The 24,465-nt window shown below is 31.1% G+C and overlaps 1 protein-coding gene across 1 annotated transcript; it reads left to right on the forward strand.

Moving 5' to 3' along the window:
• The first annotated feature begins 1,104 nt into the window (after positions 1–1,104).
• LOC133788838 (E3 ubiquitin-protein ligase PUB23-like) lies at positions 1,105–2,704 on the forward strand. The gene has a single exon (XM_062226456.1). The coding sequence runs from the start codon at positions 1,219–1,221 to the stop codon at positions 2,476–2,478; it is 1,260 nt and encodes a 419-aa protein (XP_062082440.1). The 5' UTR covers positions 1,105–1,218; the 3' UTR covers positions 2,479–2,704.
• The last annotated feature ends 21,761 nt before the right edge of the window (positions 2,705–24,465 follow it).

The following is a 24,465-nucleotide window of genomic DNA, read 5'->3' on the forward strand; positions in this document are numbered from 1 at the left end:
TACTTTTTATTTTTAGAATGACCTGTATTCTGTGTATTTATATATATATATATATATATTTCATATTCAATATCATTTTTGGTGAAAAATTATTGGGAGTGGGATGACATTTCTTTTAGTACCGAAATCACCATACATTCACTAGCAATAACAGTATTATATTTATAAATATAATTTAATTAAGGAAAAAATATTTAATCTGAGGCGAGAAATGCGTGAGAGCAGCAGAGTCCACATGAGCTGCTCTGAGAGGCTGTCGGCGACAGCCAATGCAACAACACGACCACAGATAAATTAATATTTTCAAGGCTCATAATTAAGAATTTCTAAATCATCATAATCAAGAAATCAAAGATTATATGCTAAATTTCAATCTCATCCATCGTGGTGGCCGGGGTCATTATTGTTGAGTTTGGGATTTTATATATACTATAAGTAGTGACCTTAACAATTAAAGTTATATTTTCATATTATTTTTTTACAATTTTCTTATTATATATAATAAATAAAAAATGTATTTTTTTAACATATTGCATGTGATCGATCGTAAAATTTACTATTCAAATGAGTTTATAAAAAATATAAAAAAAAACTAAAGTTATAGACAGTCAAACTACGTATGCCGTATCATAATATCTAGATTTCTATATTAAAGATTGGATAAAAAAAGAAAAAGAAAGAACGATACAATGTTTGATCTCTCTAACAAAGATGATTAATATTATTTAATAGGTTAAGAGACATTTAATAAGAATAAAAGTCAAAATGGTCCAATGAATATAGGAGGCTTAGCAACACCGACGCTGACCCCAATACATCTCTTTCTCTCTTTCATTTAATATGTTGCATTTATTAAATTATAAAAGTCCTCGAATTGAGCTTCCCATCTTCTTCTTCCAAAACTTTGGAAAAAGGTATTCCTTGATTAAATAATTCACATTTCTCTTTCTCTCAATTTCCGTGTGTTGACTTTATCGTTTCAAACAACTTGAAGCATGGTTACCTTACCCTATTGGCTATTCCTCCTACATAATAAAATCTCAATTCCTTGTCTATTTCAATCTTTATTGGCCACCAATATAACTCTTCTCCTATTTTTATATATATATCTTTTAGCATTTGAAGCCATCTTTTTTAGCTCTCTCTTTAGTACTATATAAATATACATACCTTGATTTTGTTATTTTGATCAAGTAGTAATTAATCTACGAACCAATAATGGAGGAAGTTGAAGTTCCATTGGATTTTCTTTGCCCCATTTCATTCCAACTCATGAGAGATCCAGTCACCGTCTCAACAGGGATCACCTACGATCGAGAAAGCATCGAGCGTTGGCTATTCTCATGCAAGAATTACACTTGCCCTGTAACCAAACAGCCTCTGCTTAATAAACTCACCGCCACAACTAATGATGAAGATCAAGATCACCTCCTTCTACTCACTCCCAACCACACTCTCCGCCGTCTCATCCAAGCTTGGTGCACTCTCAACGCTTCATACGGCATCGAACGCATTCCAACGCCCAAGCCTCCTATCGACAAATTGCAAGTCCTTAAACTCCTCAGCGAAGCCAAGAATCACCCCAACTCTCAGCTCAAATGCCTCCAAAATCTCAAAGCCATTGCCTCTCAGAGTGAAAGGAACAAGAGGTGTTTAGAGGCCGCCGGGACGGTGCAATTCTTAGCTTTCTTAGTAAAGAATCGGAGCGATTCAGTGGCGATAACCGAAGCCGCCGTTGATCTTCTTTTCCTTCTTGTAATCAAAAGCTCCGACGCCGGGTTGAAAAAACTGGTGGCCAACGACAGTTCTACGGACATAGTTGATTCATTGGTGAGTGTTTTGAAATGTGGGAACTACCAGTCCAGAGCTAATGCAACAGTTTTACTCAAGTCCATTCTTGATTTGGCTGATCCGATCCGGATAATGAGCATCGGATCCGAACTATTCAAGGAGGTTGTCAGCGTTCTAAGAGATCAGATATCACAACAGGCGTCCAAGGCCAGTTTGAAGCTCCTAATGGAGATCTGTCCATGGGGTAGGAACCGGATCAAGGCGGTGGAAGGCGGCGTGGTTTCGGTCTTGATCGAGATGCTTCTTGACACACCGGAGAAGCGCGTTTGCGAGCTGACGCTTGTGGTTCTGGACCAGCTTTGCAGCTGCGCCGAGGGCAGGGCGGAGCTGTTGCGGCACGGAGCAGGGATCGCCGTGGTGTCGAAGAAGATCCTTAGGGTTTCGCACGTGGCGAGTGACCGTGCAGTGAGAATACTGTCGTCGGTTTGTAGATTCTCGGCTACTTCTAGGGTTCTTCAAGAGATGCTTCAAGTCGGCATTGTGGCGAAGTTGTGCTTGGTTTTACAGGTCGAAAGTAGTTTGAAGACAAAGGAGAAGGCTAAAGAGATTCTGAAGTTGCATTCTAGGGTTTGGAAGAGTTCTAAGTGTATTCCTTCTAACTTGTTGTCTTCTTATCCATCTTCGTGACAACATTCTTTTTTGTTTTTGTATTTTTGGTTATACCTATTTATTTTTGTGTATATAGACTAGAAAACATGGGAGGCGTAAGCATGAAACGAGTATCGATGGATCTGTTGAATTTTTCTATTTCATATTAATGTAGTTTTTTTGGAAGGATTTTAGGTCATAGTTGACACTTTGCAGAAAATGGCATGTAATAACAGCTTTAAAAAAGTTTCTGAGGTAACGCACTGTGATTTTTTGTCGTTATTATATTTATTTTTATTCTGGTTTAATCTTGTTCCCCTTATAATTCCAACTGTTTGTTCTTGAAATCTCAAAGGAAGAAAATATAAAAGCAAATCGTATGTAACCACATATATGAGATTCGTTCGTTAGATACTAATTTTTTTCATCAACTTTAAATCCAAATTAGATAATACCACCACTTGTGGCTCCGTGCATGGTGGGCACCTTTGACTTTATAATTAAGGGTGTGGGTTGGAACAGAATCATTTACGAGTTGTTTGATAAGAGGAGTTTCGAAGTTTTATATCACCGTAAAAGTGAGAGGAAGTAATTTGATAGTTTGAAAACTAATTTTATTCTGTTTGGTAGAATCTTTTCATTTTAGGAATATTACATTATATGTTTTACTAGGATTGTACACGATATGGTTTGGTGCGGTTTAAACCAAACCATAAATAAACGATTTGGTGTGATTTGGTTCGGTTTTAACCATAAAAACAAATTATTAAAATTTTAAACTTTTTTTATCATAAAATAATCAACTAAATAATTGTATTTAAATAATGATAATGTTAACTTTACTTTTAAGACCATAAAAGTCTACAAGAAACTTACTATCTTTGTTGTTGTAAGTGTAAGCATTTTGAATTATTTTATAGAAATGGGAAAAAGAAGTGTTTACTTTCTAAATAATGTGGGACTTTACATTTTTTTTTTTTTTTTGGTAAATCAGCAAGCTTGTATTATGCACAACAACTTACAAACACCAATCAATTACAAACACCAAACTATTAATTACATTGTAACTTCCTCACCCAATCTAAGTCCTCAAGTCCTAGCTTCCCTTCATACAACAAACAAAATCTATTACAAACATCAGTTTTTATTTTCTTAGTTACATATCTCACCATAGGCACCTGAAGTTCCCAATAAGCAGCATTTCTAGCTCTCCAAATGTGGTATGCACTAGCACTAAGAGCACAATAATAAACTCTTCTTCTACAGGCAGAATGTCTACTGCGCCTAATCCAATTCATAATCTCAGCCAGCTCAAAACGATGAGTTCCTATCCTTAACCAATCCAAAATAGGATCCAAACAATTCTTACTGAACTAACATTCAAATAATAAATGTCTATGACTCTCAACAAACTGGCCACAAATAACACAATTAGAATCTTGAGAAATACCAAATCTGAAAAGTCTGTCTCTAGTTGGCATCCTTTGCTTTAACACTAACCAGGCCACAATCTTGTGCTTTGGAATTCCTAGCCTGTCCCAAATTGAAGAGAATTTCCACCTGGTCTCATATTTGTCCTTCAGCAGATTGTACAACTTAGCTATACTGTAATAAGGCCAGCTGAAAACAGTTCCATGATAATCTTCCTTTAACTCATCCTTGACCCTTACAATTTTCTTCCAATACCAACTGCTAGTGTTATGCGCCTTATAACCCCACCAATCTTCCTGATGTAGACATTTCTATTTTTTTTAGTTTTGGAAACTTGTGCATGTATTAAATACTACTAAAAACATATTCTGAGAAATTAATTTGTTTGGCTTGGATGGTTTGGTAGACTTTATATTAACTTAATTATAGGGGTTCAAACATTTGCACTCTCATTCCTAAAAACTATTTTTTTATAGAAAAAATCACGCTCTGGTCAGGTTTAATTGGTTTAAAAAAATTAGAAACCGTGACGAAACCATTAAAGTTGAGCGGTTCGGTTAAACCGAACCATCGAAAATGGTTTCACCAGTTACTGTTTTTAGCGGTTTGGTTCCAAACTGTGGTTTGCGGTTTATATGAACACCCCTATGTTTCACTGTGCATAAAAATATCTGTTAATTTTTAATATATTCATAAAATTAAGGACAAATAGTATTTCTTTTTCCCTCAAACTATTTCTTTGTCCCTCGTGAACTTTTTTCTGTGAAAAAGATCCCATCGAACTATAGCAATTGTTGCAAATGTGCCCAATCAGTTGCATTTCGTTCATTTTTTTAAACAGCTTGATAATGTAGCACTGATGTGGTTTTAATCTAGCGCAATTCAAGAGTCCAAGAAGAAAATACATACATAGATAGTGGTCTAATGATAAATTATAGAAATATTATATATATATATATGTATATGCACTCTTAGAGCTAATGTTTGTATGTTTAATGCCAAGAAACTCAATTTTGGCTAGCTTAAGTTAGCTAAATATAGACACTCGTACTGTAACTATACATGTGGCCTACGACCACATTAGATTAGCAAATCGTTAAAAAAAATGAATGGAACATGTGGCCCTCGTACTGCAACTATACATGTGGCCCTCGTACATTTGCAATGGTTGCCATAGTTCGGGGGGATTTTTTTTACAAAAAAAAAAAAAGTTCAAGTGGGAAGTATTCTACTAGGGTCATAGTTCGAGGGAAAAAAGCACATTTATCCCAAAATTAATATTGTAATAATATAAATAAATAGGTTTTTGGCCACGCGAACTATTACTACTATCAAATTGTGTCCCCTCGAATTTTTTAGCTTGTTAAAAATTTCTCCCAAACTATGCATGTCATTGAGTTGTAAGACTTTTGTTAGTTTTCGTCCTACATGGCTAACAAAATGTTAATTTGCCACTGAGGTGGCATTCTTTAGTGTCATGTGTATATAATTTAAGTTAAAAAACATTAAAAAAAAAAGTCATTTTAAAGATTATACAAAAACTAAATTAAATTATAAAAAACTAAAAATTAAAAAACAATTTTAATAAAATATTAATTTAAACATTTAAAAATCTATTTTCTTATTAGACTTTTTCTTTTCTTTTTTTATTTTTTCTTTTTCCTTTCTTCTTTGTTCTTACCGACTTCTCTCTCTCTCTCAATAACCCAGACCAATCTTCCCAGATCTCAACCAAACGTCGTCGCCACCACAAGTTCATCTGCCAGATCTTTCTCACCCAAACATGCAACATAGAGAGAGAGAGAGAGAGAGAGACCAAAGCATATCTTTTTTCTTTTCTTTTTTGAGTTAAATGATTATGTTTCTGGGTTATTGGTTATTTAGAGAGAGAGAGAGAGAGTGAAAGAAGTCGGGGGAAGGAAGAAGATATAAGAAAAGGGTTGAGGAAAAGGAGAAGAACTCGAAGATGAAGTGGGGTAGAGAAAAATCAGGGAATGAAAGAGAAGAAAGAGAAAAAAAAAAGTAAAAAAAAAATATATTTTTTAATAAGAAAATAGATTTTATAAATTTTAAATTTTTTTTTAAATTTTAATTACACATGTAGCACTGACATGACAATGCCACCTCAGTGTCCACATTGTCAAATCAGCACTATGTTAGCCACGTAGGACGAAAACTAACAAAAATTTCACAACTCAATGGCGTGCATAGTTCGGGGGGCAAAAATCATATTTATTCTAGCATATATCTTCTTAAAATAGTATATAGTAAAATAAAAAAAAATAACTAATGTGATTTTATAAAATTATAATAAAAAATTGAGATTATTCATGAAAAATTAAAAAGAGTATAATTATTACATATTAACATTAAATATAAATTAGAAAACACAAAAATACCCTTATTTTATTTTTCATAATATTACATTTTTTATTTTGAATTAAAATAATGATATAAAAACTTTACATATCAACCAAACATATTATTTTATGTATTTATGGATATTTGAAAACTACCTATGTGGGTGGATTTCACTTGAAGAAGAGAAAAAATCAAACTCCATGGACTTTGTCAGTTTTGAAAAATAAACTCATTCAAATAAATAAATAAATAAAGCCCTTATTTCTCTTCTTCTTCCTCGCTCCCTCCTCATACACTCACCCAGCCACCCCTTTTTTTAGCAACTACCACCCGTGACCAATGTCGACGGTCACCTCATCTCATTTTTCCACAACTCGAGAACACTCATTCTACAAAACATCTATTTCAAGGGTAAGTTCATATAGTTTTGTGTTTTAAATGAAATTTAATGTTGATTTTGTAGATTAAAAGTATAATATGATTATTCTAGCATAATAAAAGTGTAGTGTCGCAAAACTTCTAATAAGATTTATTACCTTAATTAGCATGTCGAGAGGGCATGAGTAAAATTTATGTGAATTATATTAATATATAATTGAATTATTTTTATTGTGTGTATTAAATGTGTTTTAAGTCCCGCTTTTTAAAAAAATGCGCATTTTCGTAATTTGGACTCGCTGAGGGTATAATTGTAAATACTATGTGCTATGTGCATTCTGACCACATTATTATGTGGGTATGCATTATTCTCGGCATGAGTGGATCCTTTCAAGCGGTTTTGAAATTATGGGAAAAATAAAATTAATGGATAGGGTATTTGTGTTTGATGGATATTAGTTGATAAATTGGAGATTAGTGGTGTAATTAGAATTTCAATCTAAAGGACCAAGATGCCCTTGTTGGTGGTAAAAGAGCTAATTAGTAGGAGGGGTAAAATGGTCTTTTTGACCCTAAAATTAGAAAAATTGGCTAATTTTGAAGCAATTTCCCTTACATGTTCCAGCCCTTTCTCCCTTCTTATAATTCCCTCTTCAAACTTCTCCCAAACATTAAGAACCCAAGGCTAAGATAAAAGATTCTCAACTTTAAGGAATCTAAAAGGGTATTTAGCTCCAAGAAGAAGGGTTAAGAGCAGCAAAGAGGCATCTTCAACATAGAACTTTTGAAATTCAGGAGGTATGGACTTCCCACCATGTTCATCACTTTAGTTGTTGTGTTCTTGAGTGGAACTAGGGACTTTAGTTTTGATTTTTGAAAATTAGGGATGTTAGGTTATTTGTGTGTGTGTGTTGATGATAGAAATCTATTTGTAATTGATCTAAAGTTTTAATTCCCATTGAATATATGGTTTTGGTTTGAATTTTTGGATTGGGAAAATTTTGGGGATTTTGGCTTGCCCTAATTTATGATTTTGTTAGTTTTAGGCTTGAAATTGGTGTTTAATTGATGCCTAGAGAGTATATGTTAGTAATGTAACTCTTTTATGGTTAATTTGGTAATTGGGACTAGAGGAAATTGGATTTTGGGTATGTATTTGCTGGGTTTTGAGGACTGAAATTGCAGAGGATCGCAATTGGGGATTTTTGAAATTTTTTATCACGATTTAGGTTTCTAGGACCCTAGCACGGTCGTGCTCGACGTTTGGTGCGACCGCGCTAGTGTCCCAGAAACCCCAAACTTTTTGAAGGTGTGTTCGCGCCAGGTGCCCCAAAATGGTATTTTGCTGATTTTGGTGAGTTTAGTTCAAGATTCCTAGGATCTGATTTTGGGACTCGATTAGGGGCTCGGGGGACAATTTCTTTGGGTTGTTGAGTGGAATTAAAGGTTCTGAGAACTAGGGTTTCGCTCTTTAGCCAATAATTTGATTTAATTCCTAATGATCGTATAATGAATGTTGTGACTCTGGTTTCCGATAAATTACAACAAAATTAGGAGGCACAAGTGCCATCAACTATAAAAATTAAAATGATAGATAGGAGGCACAAGTGCCATCAACTATAAAAATTAAAAAGATAGATAGAAGGCACAAGTGTCGTCAACTAAAAAAAAACAATAAATATAAATATATAAGTAAGTTTTTTTTATGGGTAGTAGAACCGTCCCAAATTTTCTTTTTATCTTTTTTTAGATATTATATAAATATATATTTTCTTAGTTTTTTTTAATTGCAAAAATTAAAATAACTAGTAGAAGAATTCACTAACCTTGAGAAAAATATCGTTTCTTTTCTTGCAACTCCCCGGCAACGGCGCCAAAAACTTGATGGACCCAAACCGGGTATGTTTTAAATATTTATATCGCAAGCGCACGAATCATTCATATAGAATAGTGATCATGTAAGCAAGGATGTCGAACCCAAATGAGTTGTCTAAAATCGAAAAAAAAACTATTTTAAACCAAAATTAATAAATTCTAACCTAGCTCCAAAGATTGATGAGAATTTGAGACAATAAAATAAAATAAACGATAATAATAAAGATATTAAAGACAATATATATAACTAAATTAAAAGTAGAAATCAAGATAGTAAAAGAAATATTATTAAGATAATAGAATCCACAAAATATAACTTCAATAATATTTAAAAGTACATTGATTCCCAAATTCTAGTAATAGTATAAATTAATCAAACAATCACTTATTCATATTAGATATTCTATTTAAGCACAAGTTTTTATAAAAATATAGGATCTATCTTCACTTTTCAAAATTATAATTTCAAAGTATTTAATGTAAATCAATCTAATGAAATAACAAATAAATCAATGAACATTATTTATAAGGCAAAACATAATATTTTTGTTCTAAGCATTGGATGTGTACAATTTAATGACACATCTTACACAAAGAATATTATGTTTTTGCACTAATGAAGAACAAAGTGTAAATATGTGCTAACAATCCAAAATACATGATATTTAAGATGAAAGAAGATATTTGAACATGAAAAATAAATAAACTTTGTTGCACAAAATGATAAATCAACATACAAAATAAATACTATCTAGTTACATATTGTTTCATCATCACCTTACTAATCTTAAAAAGATTAGAAACTCATAACTAGAGTAGAAATTACAAACATAAATAGCAAATTTTGGAGGAGAAATCCCCAAATTTTTCCTCTAAAAACACATAGAAAATTAACCAAAAAGAAGAAGAAGATGAAGAGAATAGAGAGGTCTTGAAATATGGTAAGTGTGTAGTATAACCTCCCCAAAATCAAGCACTAAACTCCCTTATTTATAGCCAAAAAAAAATGTATTAAAATAATCAATTTAAATTAATAAAATTGATTAAATTAATTCAATTGATTATAATATGGAAAACAGGAGTAATTTATAGGGTGTAAAGATGATTTTGAGGTAAAATGTGTAGAAAAGTTTGGGTAAAAAGTTGGAATTTTTGGCAAAGGGGACAAGGGTACAAAAGTGAGCTTTGTTGGGCTCAAAAAATGGTGGCTTTGGTGGGTGTTGGCAGCTGGTGCATGGATGTTGGGGTGATTCAGTTGGGCCTTTGCTGAGGAGTGGGAAGGCAGGGGCAAAATTGCTGGGATGCTTGGCATTGGGCCTGGCAGGTGCGAAAGGGCTGGGCGTGGTGTACAGCTGGGCTTCTGGTGGTTTGGGCCTGGCATTGGGCTTCGGTGGGCTGGGCATCAAGAGGTACTGAAGGATGGTGCTGGCGTTGATTGCTGGGAGGAGCTCGGCTAGAGGCTTGTGACGTGCTTGGCGTGAGCTGGGGAGGCAGCAGGCAGGCTATGAAGGCTGGGGCGTTGGGTGCTTGCTGATGGGCTTGTGGCTTGTGAAGCTGGCAGGTGGCCCAGGAGCTTCAGGCTAGGCCAGTTGGCCCAAATGGCTGAGACACTTGGCTGTCTTATGGCATTTTTAAAAAATGCCACAATTCTTCATTCTTTTTCTTGTTTTTCAAGAGCCCAAAAATACAACATATCTCCTATAAAAAAAACATAAATTAAATTAAAACTAAATATTTTCAATAATCAAATATACAACATAAGTTCCATGAAAATATTAATTAAAACTTAATTTATATTTAACATTTATGTTCAATAATACAACATTTTTTACCTCTAATTAAACAACAATAATTCAAATAATTAACTACAACATTTTACAACAAAATACTATTAAAACACACAAAAATATATAAAATAAAAATAAACCCAATAAATTCAAAATTACTTAAAAACTTAACAAATCAATTAAAAACTCAAGAATTAAGCAACAGTTAGCACATAAAAAGTGGTCAAAATACCTCTATTTTGTAGAGTTATCACACCCCTAAACTTAATATTTTGTTAGTCCTCGAGCAAAAGAAAAATTAAAAACACACACATTTTTTTTAATTGGTGATGTCTAATGTTTTCGTCAAAAATTACATAATGGAAATAGTTCAAAGAAAATCACAAATAAAAATAAAGCTTATGTAATTAATTGAAAAAGTTAAAATTGTTTTCAAAATAGATATTTAACATGCAAACACTACAAAAACATCAAATCGTCATGTGAACATTTAGACAAGCTTATGCAAACAAAAATAAATTAAATCTCAAGAGATAATCAAGCAAATTCTAAGATTTTTCAAAAAAAAATTTAGAGATTTAAATAATTTAATGTTTAAATAAACTTTGTCCAAATATCACAATAATTCAAATAGAATAGAAAAGTGTCATATAAAAAAAATTCTATAATTAAACAAAACTAACTCAAAAATTAAAAACAAGGCTTAAGATTTATTTATATTTTTCTAAGAATTAAGAACAATTTCAATCATAATTCTTATTATTAGAAAATGAAAATCACCAATATTTTTTTTCAAACAAAACAAGGAAAATAATTTTTTTTATTGTATAACAAATGAAAATCACATAAAAACAAAAAGAAAAACAAATAAAGAAAATAATATTTTTTTTGAATTTTACAACAAATGAAAACACATGCAAAAACACAAAGAAAAACACATAAACACAAAAAAAAAATACATACACATTACCCCCAAACTTAAATGAAACATTGTCCTCAATGTTTAACAAACTGGAAAAAAATTAAGAACTACTCCCTTTGATGAATACTTCCTTGATTTGGCTATTTTGCTTTCTTTTCTTCTTTTCTTTTTGGGCAAGAAGTTTCCTTCAAGCTTTTTGAAAAACATGAAACAAAAACACACAACAAAAGTGAAATATAAAATGAAACATTAAAGTATGGGTTGCCTCCTACAAAGCGCTTTAGTTTATAGTCTTTAGCTCGACTATAATTTTTTTTTTTTTAACCTACACCCAATCGATGGTATAGAATTTCATTAGTAAGGGTGAGTTATGACTTTGATGCAGATGCCATAAATAATAATTGATAACATCACACCTACAAGAAAGTTAGAAATATGCAATTTTAATGGAATATCAATAAAATACGAAAATTGCATATCTATATTAGGCTCATTTTCATTTTGAGTAAATATACAAATTTGTTCAATTATGGGCTCTTGAGATATAATTATATCTTTTTCATTTTCCTCATGAGGCTCGGAAATTATTTCATCCTACTCTTTTGTTTCATTAGGGGGTTGGATGCATATTACAAGTTCTTCAACAACTTCATTCTCCTTTTCATTTTCAATTTGACTATTTGGATTGGGAATGTGTTGGTTGGGGTAAACTTGTTTTTCCAACTCTATAACAGTTGCAAGTTGTCCAACTATTGTCTCAATTTTTGAGATTGACTCAGACTGGGCTAGTAAGATTTGGTAGGTTGATTGCATGAACTGTTGTAGGGTATCCTCTAAAGATGGACTCGTTTCTTGTTGAATGGGATATGATAGGTCGGATTGGGCATGACTTGGATTAGGCATGTTGAATTCATGCCCTTGATTCATTGGAGTTTGGGTATGACTCCATGAAAATTTTGGATTATAGGTGGGGGTAAAATGGATATCAAAGGATTCATGCATATCATACATATCATTAGTTTCTCCATAATTTAAATTTGATTGCTCATAATAGTTGTACTTAGAATTCCAACTATAATTAAAATGATCCATTTCAAGAGATTTTTTTTTTAATTATAATAGAAATTAAGAAGAGTACTAAACACAACAAAATTTTAAAAAAAATTAAGATAACATAAACAATATTAAAATATGAAAACAAGAGCTAGGACAAGATTTAAGTTTTTTTCTTCTTTTCAAGTATATATTTTTTTTAAGTTTTCTTTTCAAGTATTTTTTTTCACAATAATATGATAAACGACAACGAAAAATAAGGTAAAATTAAATAAGATTATAAAAAATTAGGCAAGAGTAGGGAGGCATAGCATGCCATCAACCATAACAAAATTAAGGTAAAAATTAGGAGGCACAAGTGCCATCAACTAAGACATAAGATAAAAGACTAGGAGGTAAAATTGCCATCAACTAGTAACTTGCAAAAATTAAAAAAATAACAACAAGATAAATTATATCAAAATTAGGAGGCATAAGTGCCATCAACTATAAAAATTAAAATGATAGATAGGAGGCACAAGTGTCGTCAACTATAAAAATTAAAAAGATAGATAGGAGGCACAAGTGCCGTCAACTAAAAAAAACAATAAATATAAATATATAAGTAATTTTTTTATGGGTGGTCGAACCGTCCCAAATTTTCTTTTTATCTTTTTTTTTAGATTTTATATAAATATATATTTTTTTAGTTTTTTTAAGTGCAAAAATTAAAATAACTAGTAGAAGAATTCACTAACCTTGAGAAAATTTTCGTTTCTTTTCTTGCAACTCCGCGATAACGGTGCCAAAAACTTGATGGACCCAAAACAGGTATGTTTTAAATATTTATATCGCAAGCGCACGAATCATTCATATAGAATAGTGATCGTGTAAGCAAGGATGTCTAACCCAAATGAGTTGTCTAAAATCGAAAATAAAACTATTTTAAACCAAAATTATTAAATTCTAACCTAGCTCCAAAGATTGATGAGAATTTGTGACAATAAAATAAAATAAAAGATAATAATAAAGATATTGAAGACAATATATATAACTAAATTAAAAGTAGAAATCAAGATAGTAAAAGAAATATTATTAAGATAATAGAATCCACAAAATATAACTTCAATAATATTTAAAAGTACATTGATTCCCAAATTCTAGTAATAGTAGAAATTAATCAAACCATCACTTATTCAAATTAGATATTCTATTTAAGCACAAGTTTTTATAAAAATATAGGATCTATCTTCACTTTTCAAAATTATAATTTCAAAGTATTTAATGTAAATCAATCTAATGAAATAACAAATAAATCAATGAACATTATTTATAAGGCAAAACATAATATTTTTGTTCTAAGAATTAGATGTGTACAATTTAATGACACATCTTACACAAAGAATATTATGTTTTTGCACTAATGAAGAACAAAGTGTAAATATGTGCTAACAATCCAAAATACATGATATTTAAGATGAAAGAAGATATTTGAACATGAAAAATAAATAAACTTTGTTGCACAAAATGGAAAATCAACATACAGAATAAATACTATCTAGTTACATATTGTTTCATCATCACCTTACTAATCTTAAAAAGATTAGAAACTCACAACTAGAGTAGAAATTACAAACATAAATAGAAAAATTTGGAGGAGAAACCCCCAAATTTTTCCTCTAAAAACACATAGAAAATTAACCAAAAAGAATAAGAAGATGAAAATAATATAGAGGTCTTGAAATGTGTTAAGTGTGTAGTGTAACCTCCCCCAAAATCAAGCACTAAACTCTCTTATTTATAGCCAAAAAAAATGTATTGAAATAATCAATTTAAATTAATTAAATTGATTAAATTAATTTAATTGATTATAATATGGCAAACAGTGGTAATTTATAGGGTGTAATGATGATTTTGAGGTAAAATGTGTATAAAAGTTGGCATTTTTGGCAAATGGGACAAGGGTACAAAAGTGAGCTTTTGTTGGGCTCAAAAAATGGTGGCTTTGGTGGGTGTTGGCAGCTGGTGCATGGATGTTGGGGTGATTCAGTTGGGCCTTTGCTGAGGAGTGGGAAGGCAGGGGCAAAATTGCTGGGATGCTTGGCATTGGGCCTGGCAGGTGCGGAAGGGCTGGGCGTGGTGTATAGCTGGGCTTCTAGCGATTTGGGCCTGGCATTGGGCTTCGGTGGGCTGTGCTGAAGGATGGTGCTAGCGTTGATTGCTGGGAGGAGCTCGACTAGAGGCTTGTGGCGTGCTTGGCGTGAGCTGGGGAGGTAGCAGGCAGGCTGTGAAGGCAGGGGCGTTGGGTGCTTGCTGCTGGGCTTGTGGCTTGTGAAGCTGGCAGGTGGCCCAGGAGCTTCGGGCTAGGCCAGTTGGCCCAAATGGCTGAGACACTTGGCTGTCTTATGGCATTTTTAAAAAATGCCACAATTTTTCATTCTTTTTCTTGTTTTTCAAGAGCCCAAAAATACAACATATCTCCTATAAAAAATACATAAATTAAATTAAAACTAAATATTTTCAATAATCAAATATACAACATAAGTTCCATGAAAATATTAATTAAAACTTAATTTATATTTAATATTTATGTTCAATAATACAACATTTTTTACCTCTAATTAAACAACAATAATTCAAATAATTAACTACAACATTTTACAACAAAATACTATTAAAACACACAAAAATATATAAAATAAAAATAAACCCAATAAATTCAAAATTACTTAAAAACTTAACAAATCAATTAAAAACTCAAGAATTAAGCAACAGTTAGCACATAAAAAGTGGTAAAATAACTCTATTTTGTAGAGTTATCACACCCCTAAACTTAATATTTTGTTAGTTCTCGAGCAAAAGAAAAATTAAAAACACACACATTTTTTTTTAATTGGTGATGTCTAATGTTTTCGTCAAAAATTACATAATGGAAATAGTTCAAAGAAAATCACAAATAAAAGTAAAGCTTATGTAATTAATTGAAAAGTTAAAATTGTTTTCAAAATAGATATTTAACATGCAAACACTACAAAAACATCAAATCGTCATGTGAACATTTAGACAAGTTTATGCAAACAAAAATAAATTAAATCTCAAGAGATAATCAAGCAAATTCTAAGATTTTTCAAAAAAAAATTTAAAAATTTAAATAATTTAATGTTTAAATAAACTTTGTCCAAATATCACAATAATTCAAATAGAATAGAAAAGTGTCATATAAAAAAAAATTCTATAATTAAACAAAACTAACTCAAAAATTAAAAACAAGGCTTAAGATTTATTCATATTTTTCTATGAACTAAGAACAATTTCAATCATAATTCTTATTATTAGAAAATGAAAATCACCAATTTTTTTTTTTCAAACAAAACAAGGAAAATAATTTTTTTTATTGTATAACAAATGAAAATCACATAAAAACAAAAAGAAAAACAAATAAAGAAAATAATATTTTTTTTTGAATTTTACAACAAATGAAAAACATGCAAAAACACAAAGAAAAACACATAAACACAAAAAAATACATACACATTACCCCCAAACTTAAATGAAACATTGTCCTCAATGTTTAACAAAATGGAAAAAATTAAGAACTACTCCCTTTGATGAATACTTCCTTGATTTGGCTATTTTGTTTTCTTCTCTTCTTTTCTTTTTGGGCAAGAAGTTTCCTTCAAGCTTTTTGAAAAACATGAAACAAAAACACAACAAAAGTGAAACATGTCCAATCTTCCGAATCATTCCATCGAAACCAAGTGTTTCATATGCTTGCATAATTCATCAATCTCCCCTAATATGATAACACATACTCAAGAATCAAAGGGACGTTTTAAGCTTATAACAAAAGGCTTAGGCTCAGGCATGTGAATAAAAAGTCATTTAGGCTCAACTATATCATAAGAATACAACTCAAACAAACCAATCTTTCTCAACTTCAAACTCACAAACAATCCCAAAATTTCCCAAAACTTCATACTTTTAGAGAATTCATACTCCTGAAAACATTTTTTTTTCTAATGATACTACACTCCCCCAAACTTATTTCTTTTGTATTTTTCTATGGAGTGTAGTTCATTTTCAATATATATTTTCTTCCCTCAATTTTTATTCTTCCATTGGCATAAATTTCCAAATATAAACTCCATTACAAACCATCCCCCAATCACTTTTCATATGCTCATGATATATCAAAAGGAATGTTAAATAACAAAGTTTCAATCTCAAAATAAGTGGCAAACAACAAAAAGATTCACATTAAGCTCAAAATTGGGTAACTAAGGATTTAATATATTAAGGTTGGCATGAAAGGCTCAATCATTCCAAGAAAATTGCTTAAATCATCTTCCTAAGTATGCATCATTCTAATTTCAACTCAATCAACAAACTATGCAAGATCTAGAATATTTTTCAAATCTCGATCCACAAACCCACTTAACATGCATATATTACAGGATTGTAAGAAATTTATTAATAAAGGTTTCCATGAAAATTAAAACTCAGATCAAAGCTAATCACTAAATTAATTTCACCAAGCACGCGGATTCACATAGTTTTTTTAAAAAAAATCACTCACATCACATGGTTATAAGTATCATCGACTTCAAAACAACTTGATCAAAATTATAAACAAATGAAAATAAAACTAAACCAATTAATCCCTCCCCCAAACTTAAATAACACATTGCCCCTAATGTGTTACAAAAATAATAAAGAAAGAGGACGTACCAAATCACGCACCACATCACAATGGTGGTTTCCTTTTTTTTCGTTCTGATAAGTGTGTTGTGGCTCTATATTGTGGGGCCGCAGTGCCTGGGTCTCTCTGAAAATCCATGGGCCTCTGACTTCTAAAGAGTCGTGGCTCTAATAGGGAGGCACCACGGCTCAAAATCGGTACTTGCATATTTTTGTTATGTTTTTCAAGTTTTCACGATTTCCACAGTTCATATTTACAATCCTAAGTCTAAAAGTCCAAGATTCTAAAGAAAAATTAAAACAACATAAATGGAAATTAACACTAAACATAAAAATAATTGTCCAATTAAAATAAAAGAACATAATACTAAAAAGAACTTGAGATGCCTCCCAAATAGCACTGTCATTAACGTCATTTAGTCGGACGCTGAATTCCTTTCAATTTCAACTTGAATCAAGTCCACCCCTCACATCCTTGAGAGTCATAGTGTCATCAGTGGATGCTCGTTTCTTGTTATTGTAAGTTGGTGGAACTTTACCTCGCTCATGTAACATTCAAATCCTCTCACTAAAGAACCTTTTTATACGATGACACACTTTTCGCATACCACTTTTAACCATGGATCTTTGCTTAGAAACATCCAACTTGTTCTCACCTCTTTTTACCACATCAACTCTACAACATGTTGGAATTTCTGTTGCTGTAAAAACATTAAATGTTACCTCTTTTTTTTGCACTCGCGTCTTTAACTCACCCTTTTGTACATCGATTAAAGCCCTACCAGTGACTAAGAATGGTCTTCCAAGAATTATTGGAATATTTTAATCTTCCTCCATATCAAGAATAATAAAGTCCGTAGGAAAGATGAATTTGTGCACTTTCACCAATACATCCTCAATCACTCCACAAGGATGTTAAACTGAACGATCTGCCATTTGTAAAGACACGGTAGTAGGCCGAGCTTCTTCCAATTTCAACTTGCAAAAGATTGACAGAGTCATTAGATTCACACTGGCCCCTAAATCGCATAAAGCCTTCATCACCACTGAGCCCCCTATAAAGCATGGGATATTGAAACTATCAAAATCTTTAAGCTTGGGAGGTAGCTTCTTTTGAATTATCGCAATGCACTCCTTAGTAAGTGTCACTATCTCATAGTCCCCCAGTTTCCTTTTCTTTGACAGAATTTATTTCATAAACTTCACATAACTTGGCATTTGTTCAAGTGCCTCAATAAACGGGATATTGATGTGTAGCTTTCTAAAGATATCCAAAAATTTAGAAAACTGCTTGTCGAGATTATTCCTTTGAAGCCTTTGAGGATATGGGATCTTTATATGGTGATCTATGCTTATTTTTGCCTGCTTCTCTAGGTTCTTAGTAACAGTTGACCCACTCACTTCCTTCTCTTTATCAGCCACTTTTGGCTCTTTTAACTCCTAGCCATTCCTCAAAGATATTGCATTGCACTGCTTTTTTTGGTTTACCTCAGCAGTGCTTGGTAAGTTCCCTTGAGCACGGTTTTTCATCAAAGTAGCCAATTGCCCTATTTGAGTCTCCAAACTCCTGATAGATTCCTTGGTTTTGGCCATGAACTGGATCAATACATGTGACTGTACTTGTTATTTATGTGTATTGGCTGTTGTGATTGTTCCTGTGGAGGTGGGACATGTTGCTGATTTTGAGGGAAAGGCTGCTGTGCAGCTTGGTTATTCATCCATGAGAAGTTAGGGTGGTTCCTCCACCATTGGTTGGCCTTTGAAAATTTCCTATGGCTTGGACTTGTTTCATAGGTATATTATTCATATCCATGGCAGGACACTGATTTAATGGATGAGCACTTCCACATGCCCCGCATAAACTCTGTACTTGCATGGTTTGTTCTGACATGTTGCTCTGTTGTAATTGTTTTGTCAAAGTTTCCACTTGAGCTATAAGCATTGAGATAGCATCTAATTCAATCATATCAGCCACCTTCTTTGGTTGTCCCCTCTCGGTTGGCCATTGGTAGTTATTCATTGCCATCTCCACTGGAAATTCATAAGCTTCATTAACACTTTTGCTCATGAACGCACCTCCTGCTGTAGCATCTATTATGGTAAGATTAGTACTATGTTGGGGTATTATGCCCTAATTAAAACTCAATTTCTTTGTAATCTCATTTATTATCAATAAAAGAATAGAAATCAATTTTTGACTTGGTCAATCACTTTGCTTACATGTTTTATTCTCATGATTATTTGTTTAATATAAACTTTTATTTAATCTCGAGCATATATCTAATCGTATTCATAGCGACGTAATCATAGTGGAATATAAATATGATTATATGTTCAAACATAAGTTAGTTCTAAGATTAGTCGGTGCACATGATTTACACTGACTTGCCAATCTATGATATGATCTACTTACACATTGTAGTGTTATGTTCTTTCCAGAACATTAGCAAGGTAGATAAGATCAGATGTATTTGTTACATCGGACTGGACCTATATTGACAGTAGATAGGATAAGTAAACATACCGTTATTGTCTATTCTAGTCATATCATACAGTTGACCATAGGTCAATTATTATTGTAACTAATTGTATTATTTGAGTTCTTTGACTTGTTCGTTACCAGCTTACCCTACGGACTAGCCCATACTTACATCTTAGGAACTCGGTCGTATAATTGAATGGGAGTGTTAATCATAGATATGAACATCTATAGCTTCTGATGAAGAAGTAAAATGATGGTTTCCTAATAGTTTGGTTCAAGGTGCTAAATGATAAAGATCCAATTTCAGTAATTAATATTAGTTTATTGAAATAACATTTACAAGGAACTAAGTGTTTTAAGGATAAAATACAATGAGGGGTAAATGATAACTCTACAAAATAGAGTTATTTTACCACTTTTTATGTGCTAATTGTTGCTTAATTCTTGAGTTTTTAATTGATTTATTAAGTTTTTAAGTAATTTTGAATTTATTAGTTTTATTTTAATTTTATAGATTTTTGTGTATTTTTATAGTTATATTATTGTAAAATATTATAGTTTAATTATTTAAAATTAATATTGTTAAGTTAGGAGTAAAAAGATGTAATTTTGAGCTTAAATGTTTTGTAAATTAAATTTTAATTAATATTTTCATGGAAGTTATACTGTATATTTTATTAGTGAAAATATTTAATTTTAATTTAGTTTATAATTATTTTGTAGGAAATAATGTTATTTAGGTGCTTGAAATGCAAGGAAAATGATGAAAAAAGTGGCATTTGTGAAGAGGAAATAGCAAATTGTGGCACAAGGCCATCTCATTTCAGCAACACTCCAAGGCCCAAACCACTGCTACAGTACCTTCGGCCCAACAATGAAACCTCCTGAAGTCCAAAGCACAACGTGACCACCCATTTTTCTTCAGCATATATCACCAGCTCTCCTCAACACATATGCACATCAACCCCACGCCTGCCTCACGTGAAGCATCACACCCAATATTGCCCATTTTTCCTTCAGCAAAGCATATAGCATCATCATCTCCATGCCAGGCCCAATGCCAGAGTCTTCTTCTCCCATCAGCTTCAATAGTCCACTTCGGCCCAGCCTATACCAAGCACCAAACAACCACCAAAAAGACCCAAAAATCACATTTTCATTCCCAATATTTTTCACTCAAATATCAATTCACTTTTCCCTATTTTTCTTACCTAAATAAACATTCCTAATTTATTTTTTTTACCCTAGCTTTTCACTAATCTTTTACCCAACAAAACATTTCATCTTTCCAAAACTCTTACACTTACTCTATTTATCCTACCACTTCCCAACACAATTAAATTAAATTAATCAATTTATTTATTTTAATTTGATTAATTTAATCTCCACATTTTGCCTATAAATAGAGTCTTGTAAGACCATTTGGGGAGCTCTTCTTCTTCATCTTTTTTTCAACATCTTCTACACATTTTTCTCTCTTCTTTTCACTAGTTTCTCTCTACCATTTTCATCTTTTGAAGAGCATGTCAAGTATGTTATTTTGTAATTTTTATCTAGTTATGAGCTTCTAATCTTTTTCAAAGGTTATTAAGATGATGATGAAGCAAAATGTAACTAGATAGTATTTTTTATTGTATGTTGATTTCTCATTTGTGTAACATTGTTTATGGATTTTTCTATCAATGATATGCATTTTTCATCTATTATTGAGTGTTAAAGCATATTACACTTAGTTCTTCATTATGCAAAAATATGATATTCTTTGATTAAATGTTTTTCATTAAATTGTTCACATCTAATTCTTAGAGCATAAGTATCATATTTTGCCTAAACATAATCTCTTTGATTTTTTGTAGTTTCATTAGGTTGTAACACAACTAATGCTTAGAAATTATATCTTATATAAGTGAAGACAAATCCTACCTTTTTGAAAGAGTAACTTGTGCTTGAATAGAAAATATATTTTGAAAAAATATATAGTGTGATTTATTTCAACTATATTAAAACTTGGGAATCAATATACTTATAAATACTATTGAACTTGCATTTTGTGGATTCTAAAATCTTAATAATCTTATTTTATATATCTCATTTGAAAATCATTTTTCTATTTAATCTTAAATCTTTTTATTACTTGTGTTTTATTTTTCTAAAACAAAATCTCATCAAATATTTGGAACTAGGTTAGAATATTCTTGCTTTGTTTGAAATAGTTTCTTTTGATGTTAGTCAACTCCCATGGGTTCGACCTCGTACTTACATGAACATTATATTCCGAAACGATTCGTGCACTTGCGAGCTTAAATATTAAAACACCCTCTTTTGGGATCAACAGTAAAACAGTATTTTAGTCCCATCTCATTATAGACCGTCTATAGAGGATGGAGTGACAATTATGGTTGTAACAACAGATAATTAATAACGTATCTATATTTTTTATAGAGTGTTCTATGAATTCAAGAGTGTAATTCTGAGCCTTTAGTGGAGTCACGAGAAATTAATAAGTTAGTAAATTTATATGTTAAATTTATGATAATTTATTGGAGCTTGATTTCATTGGCCCATGGTCCCAACTGTGCCTTGGATAAAATCATCTAGATAGTCTCAATTAATTGATTTAATTATCAATTAGAATTATCAAAGTTGACCAGATCAATTTTGGATAGTTTCACAGAGTTATACAATTTAGAGAAGAAAAAAGAAATTAGGGCAAATTTATTAATTAAGATAAATTGGTGTCTAAATTAATAAATAAGTTTAAATCAAGGTTCAAATTATAAATAATTAATTTGATAAATGATTTAAATAATTATTTAATTAATTAGTCAATGGAAAATAATACGGGCATTGATTTTAAGTCCAACGAGCTTATAATTAAAAGAGAAATTTCACAGACCTATGGTCCATGGGAATTTCTACCTAGGGCTAATAATTGGCTATTAATTTATTGATATTTTAATTAAATAAGTGACATAATTGAGCCTATAAAAGGAATGCTAAATGAGAGTTGAAAAAAGATTACAGAAAGACTATCTGATAGAAAATCAGAAGATCTATTCTTAATGCTCTAGGTTTTAGATTCTCTTTACACCATAAGTCCTTTTCTAAGCCTCAATATTCTCTTCTATTCTTCTTCTTATTGTATCTATCTGATGTGTTGAGAATTGTCCACTATAGTCTAGGTGATTCTAAGGATACTTTGGAAGGCTGTGAAGAAAATTGAAGAACAGTTTAGTTTCTTGGTGATACCTTGCGACAAAAAGGATACAAGTTAGAGAAACTTAAGGAATGACTCAATCATTTCGTTGCACAATAATGTAAGTGTTCTTACCATTATCTCTGTATGAATTCAATTTTAGAAACATTTTCTAGGTTTTCTTATATTAAAATGTTTAGTATACGATTTACATGAAAATAAATAAGATCTTAAATAAGTTTTCCCAGAAACTGGCCTCAGAGCCTTCGGTAATCTTTATTTTCATACGTGAACATGTTAATAATTGAATTATTTGAAGTGTTGAGTAATTGGATGGATTTCATGTTTTTATAAAGCATATTGAATTTTATGTGATTATTAGCAATTTTAGGTTATTTTGTTGTGTTTTCTATGCCATTAATTTTTATGAATGTTTTATTTTGTTTAAAACATGGTAAAAATTAATCAGAAAATGGTTTTGGTTTGAAAAAAATTGCACAAAAAAATTTCAAAATTTTTTTTTGCTTGGCTGCAGACCTTGCGCGCGTAGATACGCGAGTCACCCCTGCCGTGCGCGTCACCTCGCGTGCATGGTGCGCCTCCGCACGCATCCACCCAAACCACCCGCATGCGTCCCTCGGCAACCAGCCACCTGTGTGCGTGGGTGCGCACGTCTCCCTGTACACCAAGTCACACATGAATAATACCCATACGAGTATTGTTCACCCATAATTTTTTTAATTTTTTTTTTAAATTAAAGAAAATAAAATTATGAAATTGATTTTTTATAACAAACCCAAAAAATATCAGATTTATTTTATCATTTAATTTTTTTTTTTGAAATAATATATTTTCTACAAATATTCAAATTCAAATTTAAAAATAAACTAACAACTTAATTTAAAAATTTTTAATATATTAAAATATTAGAATTAAGATATCAGATATTAAACATATTTTATTTTAAATACTTGTTATTTTTATTAAATCTTTTATTTGAAAATATTATCATCTGTTTATTCTATAGTTTTTAATATTTAAATTATTTGAAATTTGTTAGCTAGATATTTAAATTTGTTACTGTTTTTAGATATTTTAAGTTTGTTATAACTATTAATATTTTTTTTAAATAATTAAAATATTTGCTTATAGTTGTAACAACACAATATATTTTTTGAATAACAGTTAAGATATTGATTTTAAAATTTAAAATTGGTCAAATTTTGAAAAATCACTTTTTTTCAAACAATTAATAAAATATATTTTTTAATAAATGAGATTTAAATTAACTTTTGTTAATTGTTGATAAATCCTATTTAAATTTAATTAATATTTTTCAAATTAATCTTAATCAAGTTGATTGTTGATAAATTTCATTTAAATTGACTTATTTTTGTAAAAATTTAATTAATTCGAATTTTTAATAAATTCTAGAAAATTAATTGTGGTATTTTTGCATAAATTAATAGATTTGTTCATATAATAACATGATTAGGTCCTTCCAATTAAAACATGTCAGTTTGCACTATACGTGGTATTTTTGCAATTGGACTTAGATGCATATAGTGGCTCATATGTTTGCTTAATATATGGATTTTGCCAAATAAAATATTCATAAAATAATAGGTTTTATTTGGGCCTATTAGAAAATGTAAATTTTAAATTCTTCTCTTGTGGGTAATTCCACTTGTGAAGACCTATTTGCTTTGCATGACTATAGTGGGTCTAATCAATTAATAACAATTAATAAAACGAAGGTTTAAATTCCTGTCTTTTGGACCTTGTGTGGAAGTTAGGAGGCCTTAGTAGTGGGAACGACATACTGGACTCAGTCCTCCTCCATGCAATCACAATTGTTAAGGCA

This window comes from Humulus lupulus, chromosome 7 (genome assembly GCF_963169125.1).
Source record: "Humulus lupulus chromosome 7, drHumLupu1.1, whole genome shotgun sequence".
Taxonomy (NCBI): domain Eukaryota; kingdom Viridiplantae; phylum Streptophyta; class Magnoliopsida; order Rosales; family Cannabaceae; genus Humulus; species Humulus lupulus.